General features: G+C 30.3%; 1 protein-coding gene across 7 annotated transcripts in view; it reads left to right on the plus strand.

The window, feature by feature from the left end:
- The window catches only part of LOC106462738 (collagen alpha chain CG42342-like), a 220,189-nt gene that overhangs the window by 210,412 nt on the left and 3,555 nt on the right, over positions 1 to 6,222 (plus strand). For all 7 annotated transcript variants that reach the window (XM_022390068.1, XM_022390071.1, XM_022390069.1 and 4 more), the window contains 3 exons: positions 591 to 644; positions 3,343 to 3,426; positions 4,260 to 4,341. In XM_022390068.1, the coding sequence (XP_022245776.1) occupies positions 591 to 644; positions 3,343 to 3,426; positions 4,260 to 4,307 (186 nt within the window). In that variant the 3' untranslated portion in view covers positions 4,308 to 4,341. The remainder of the gene's footprint in view (positions 1 to 590; positions 645 to 3,342; positions 3,427 to 4,259; positions 4,342 to 6,222) is intronic.

Below are 6,222 nucleotides of genomic sequence, written 5' to 3' on the forward strand. Positions count from 1 at the left end.
ATCATTAAATGAAGATATGGCCTAAAGATGCTTTGCGGGATTTACGGCATAACCAGGTTTCATTCGCCAGGGCCCCCGTCGGTGGGCCTGCATGTCAATGACTCTTCCCATGATTGTTTCTTGATTAAGAACTTACAAGTTAGTTAATGACTGTTACCCTACACATCTGAAGTTTTACAGGTGAAAATTAGTTTTGAACAATATTATTACCAATTGAAGGTAGTCAGAGATGAAGTGTGTCTTGTTTATATATTAGGAGAAATGTTATTCCTTGCTCCTTACAGTTGTAAAGGACTTTATTTACTAGCTTAGAATTTTCCATGTCTCTGTATCTTCATTGAAGATGCATAATAGTTAAGTTGTTTTTTTCCTTAAGAATTTATAGTCTTTAGGGACCTCATAGACAGATAAGCATATTTTGACTTTTACTTGCATGTAACCTTGAGGTAAACAGGACAGTAACGATTAAAGTAAAGCAATAGTGTTGAGATCACAGTAGAGCTATTTTATTCATGTTGCATTTGTTAAGAAGTTCCATTAAATGGCATAACTAATTTTAAGATGAAAATCTGTTTTGCTGTTTGTATTAGGGTTTACAAGGTAAGCGGGGAAAGAGGGGTGAAAAAGGTGACAAAGGAGATCAGGTACGACATCAAAACTTATTAAATTTTTTTACTTTAAGAGTCATTCAATTAGGAAATATATGCAAGATATATATATATATATACGTACAATATTTACAAGCTTTGTATTTATCAATTAATGCCTCCGACACAGAATCATAATTATTAACAAGAACTTATATTCTGCCCATCAGTCAACCATGTAAATAGTTTAATTAGACAAAATGATCATTATAGCCTTTTATAGACCTTGCAGAGTTTAGATTCTCCAAATAACATTACGCATATCCTTGAATAACACTATGTAATTGTTTCATTATGTATCAAGTAAGTTGCTGATTGATCGTAATAAAAAACCTATAATATTTTGCACAAAATCAAATAAGATATTTTATAATTTGGTTTGTTTGTTGGTTAATATGATGCATCTACCTTTAAGGCATGCTTTTGGAGTTTATTTTGACTTTCTATCTTTTGAGAACATTAAATGACTACTCCAAGTTGATCAGTAATAGTATACTTCTGAATAAGTTCATGATATTTGCCTTTGTAAAATAAAATCTTAAATTTATAAAATTTAGTCAAATAATACAGTATAAACTATTCAAACAACATTTGAAGAAGAAAAAACAGAGTTGTTTAAAAAAAATGTAATTTAGTCTTGTTTTGAACAAGATAGTGTGATTAAGTATATGATACAAAACAAGATATTGTTACGTCTCCGTTTGTTAATTGATTTTCCGTAACTTCGTTCCGACGAAAATTTAGCGACACAAGTCCTTACTTAATAAAACTGGTTTATTCTTTCCGAATATAACTTTACGATACACTCAACTTCAACAGTCGCGCTATAACAAACACTATAACGAGCGAACGTTAACTTCAACAATAAGTCTCTCTCTGACTGCAGTTCAATTACTCATTACCTACACACACATTACATCACCCATCATCACGTTGTCACCCTCTTTTATATACCACACTACCCTATATCTAGTAAATGCTAGAGCATTTGCCAAAGTACAGGATAGTTCTAGAAAGTAGAGGGCGTGAGAATAGTCACATGATCTCGATGACGCAACAATATGATACAGCAGTGATTTTTATATAATTGACTATTGAGCAATGAAATCTTAGAAGACAATTTTAATTAATAGTGTACAATGTCCTACGGGTTCCTTCTATTCTTAACAATATATTCGACATGTACAGACTGCTTTCTGCTTCTAGTTTTGCCAGAACAAGATAAAGCACCACGCAAGTTTTTTTTTTTTCAAAATGGTAAAGTTGAAATTCAGATGATAAAAAGTTATACAAACTTATGATGTATTTCTGACATTATTTTGTATTAAACATTGTTTTTCAATTATTTAATTTCCCTTATTTTCACCCCTGCCCCTCCCCTGGCTGAATAGGTTTGGAGGATATAGTGATGCCATTGTTTGTCCATTTGTAGACATCTACTTTTTGCACAATAACTAGAGCTCTAAACAGCAGGTTTTATTTCATCTTTACAGATCACTTCCCTTGAAGCTAGGGAAGAGCCCTAATGACCATATAGTTAAACAGTCAAAAGTCACCATTTCAGAAAATAAAAATTTGCTTTTTGGGCAAAAAAATAAAATACACATGCACACACAAACACATCAAAACCAAAACGAGGGAAAAATTTAATGATCATGGGGGATCAGTCATGCTATTGATGGCTATAGTTTATAAGTTTTTAAATATGCAAAATAATTGTGTCATGTCCTTAAAACTATACTATAAAGTATCATTAAGGTTAATCAACAATAACTCTTATCAACACATCAATTATAATCTTGTTCAGTTTGCTTTACAAAAAAAGGCTTACTCATTGGGTGACTAACATATTTAGGAGCACCAGTATGAACCAAGCATATTAGTGTGTCGTTCTTAACAAAATAACAAAGAATGCAATCATGAGCTAAATGCTAGTAGATGACTAATCAGTTAGCTGTGAAGACTATATGGTTCACATTTTATTGGAAATAGGAAGTAAAACTTAATTTTGAAACTACTCTTCTTGGTTTTAGGTTGTTTGCTTATATTCATGAATACCACATGACTAATTTTTACCTCAGCCTGTATAACTAGAGTGTTTTACATTCCCATTCATTTGAACTAAACAGTATGATTTTATTGAGTCTTTATTAGCAATATTTAAAAAAATTAAGGTTTAAAAGATCAGCTAAATATATCTTTCTCTCTATATGTATATACACACACAGATATATGTATAAGAATAATATATATATGTGTGTGTGTATGTGTGTGTGTATGTGCATATTATTCTTTAGCTAAAACTGCAAAAACAGAAATTCAGCAACTTAAAAATATGTGAAGTAGTCTCTAATGATATATGAAGTTAATGAAACTGACCCTGGTATCTCTTAAATATCTCATATAAGTATCTCATATTCTTAAATGGTATGGTATGAAATTACATATCAGAAATTCCTTTATTTCACGGCATTACAATTGTCCATTAAGCACATCTAAACCTGTTGACTCAAATATTAAGTTCTATATTCATACCAACTGATTAAAAAAAACTATTTTGTTCTTTGGTTGAATTAACTTCTTTGACTGTTACACAATTTGTGGTTATAAAACCTACTTAATATATAAATTCATTGATAATACAATTTCCACAACTAAATCCTTGCTGATTAAAGATATATTTGTCTATTTATAGGGAGTGCCTGGTCTTGATGCTCCTTGTCCACTGGGCCTAGATGGACTACCCCTACCTGGCTGTGGCTGGACACCATCTAATGCTGTAAGTTGAACTAATCACATTTTTTTGTGTGTGACTGTTAGTCTTTCTGTATTTAACTTCTTTGCATTAATACTATACTTTTGGTATTTAGCTTGTTGCACAGTATTTCCTCATATATTGTCACAAAAATTCAATCAAGATAAAAAGTTTATGCCAAATGTTGCCAGGATATGAATTTAGTGTTTGAAATGTCCTTTACTCACCGTATCAGACATGTCTGTTTTAAGTTCTTGAAGTATTCTTCTAAATTATTCAGTGGCTAGCTAAAAATTAATTATGAACTTTGTCATTCTCATAATTATACAACTTTTAATATATATATATATATATATAATCAATTTTTAAAACATCAGGCCTTGATTTAAATATGGCATCATCCTTCCTTGAAAAATTATAATATTTCCTGTCACTTTTTAAAAATATCATTTTGTGATACATGTTTGTTTTTCTAATTCTTCTAACATTTGTTAAATGATTTGAAACTGACTTCTGTTTCATACACTTTAGTTTTATACCTCATTAATAACTAGGTATTTTAAATCACTGTGTTGTATGTTTTGTGTAGAAAATTTCTTGTTAAAATGAATACAAAAAGATGAAACTGCCTAATACGTTTCCCTCTGCTTCATTACATAAGTAACCATTTTTGTTCAGTTCAATGTCCTAGGAATACATCTTAAGATTAAAATTAGGAGCTTTGTGTAAAATACATTATTTTATTATTTGTTTTTACCAAGCAATTTCAAGTAATTCCTTTAAATTCCAGATGTACAGTGATGTTATTTTTCGTCTACTAAAATCATTGAATTAACAACTCAACTTAAATTTTCTAGGCACCACTTGGTCCCATACCTCCTACACCCCGGAATTACAACCCTTGATCTTAATCATTTGGTCATATGTCACTGCCAGCAGGTAATAACTTAATAAACATGACTCTGTTGTAATAGTAAACAATGATGCATCTCATGCTTAGAGTTTCTTTCATATAAACATTTTTAGTTTGTAATAGCTCTATTATTCATTTAACATAAATTAAAATAAATATTCCTACATAGGGAAGACTAGAGGGAGAAGTCTCCCTACCCCTGACATTTCAAGCTTTGAGAAAAAGTTGTGTGTTTCCTAACTTTTGAAACTTGCTATTTCCTCATTTTTTGTGATTTTCTTTTTGTTGACGTTTTAGTTTCGGTTTGAAAATTCTTCCCATATAAAAAACTCTATGCATGTTGAATAGTATTTTCTGTATATACTTTCAACATTTTGTTAACATCCAACACAAAATTATCAATACGTTTGTTATCTTTTTGTCTGATCTTTATAAAGTGTACATTTCATTACATGCTTACCATCAAAGTAGAAGTAAGTCTGAGTATATTTTACCCTTAAACATGCATTTTCATGAAAAAAAAAACAAATTTGGGATTAATTTAAATACTGTATCACTAGAGAATAAGTTACCTTTCTCGTGTTTCTGTTGATATGAATCAGTATATGAGAAGAGAAAAGCAAGTATTTTTGCATACAACGCTATAGTTTTTTTTTAATTTCACAGTCAAAATATTCATGATTTTACCTTCTGCCCTTTTTTTATTTCACAACATTTTAACATAGAACTTTATAAAGTATGAGACTTTGTGATGATATTTAATTTTATAAAGCTTAAGATATACTACGAGAACATGAATAAAAATGTCAGTGATTTAAATGAACGGGTGCAGATAATGACAATAAATACTCGTATCTATATTCCTAGGTCAAATTTATCGGGGTTTTAGAGCAAAGACTGTAATTGGCGAATTTTTCCTTTGAGTGGTCAGATGCTAATGAATATATATATCTGTATATTTACTTCTTTTATTTGTGACTAAAATATTCTGTAAATAAGTGTTTATTTTGGTATAGCTAGTGAAAACAGTGTAATTTACTTTTAAAAATTCGTTGAATAACTTCGCAGCAAATGTTAGAACTATGTAATATGAGCAATACCCATAACGAAAATAAAATACTCTTTCGACAGTAAACATCACAACCGTATCTCAGATACCAACATAAATAGTCTATGAGTTAGGTTTATACCCATCTAGTAACATTAAAATTGTATTCATTCGTTAAAGTACAGTAGCACAAACGTACCACTTGTATGACCATTTATACCACTGCTAGTCAAATTCTTTCGTTATGTTTGTTTAGTCGTATGTTGGTTTTTACACTGATACAAGAAAGTATTCAGAATACGTTTCACAAGTATTGTATTGCACAGTGCGCTAATGTTTAAGCAGTTTCTGCTTTTTTGTCCTAGAAATGTAATTAAGTTTTCTATTGATATTATTATCGATTTTACACGCGGAAGAACATTTCAAACTCCCTTCGGCAACTTTAAAGCAAAGATATGTGCCTATATTGTGGCTCATTCAAATTCAAATACATATAGATATATACTTAATTTAGTTGAAGAGCAAGAAAACAGTGAAAAGTTATAAAGTTGCTGCTGCTTTAAAAAACAATCCTTAGTTAAATAATTGTCATCTAGTTAAACATAATATTATTTCCGTGAGCTTTGGTAAATATAAACCTAGTGACATTTTTAAACATTTTTTGTGCTATTTGTCAAATTATTATGATTACAGATTAATTATTTCTTCATTAAATTCGCTTGTATCTATAATGGTAATTCATTTATGAGGTTAAGGAAACACGTAGGGTAAAAACAAAATACAGCTGAAAATAAGAAATCCTACGACTCGAGTGCTTTCCAAAGGTGCCCCCCAGTGGTACAGCGGTATGTCTGCGGAC

The sequence above is a fragment of the Limulus polyphemus genome, unplaced genomic scaffold (genome assembly GCF_000517525.1).
Source record: "Limulus polyphemus unplaced genomic scaffold, Limulus_polyphemus-2.1.2 Scaffold1235, whole genome shotgun sequence".
NCBI lineage: Eukaryota > Metazoa > Arthropoda > Merostomata > Xiphosura > Limulidae > Limulus > Limulus polyphemus.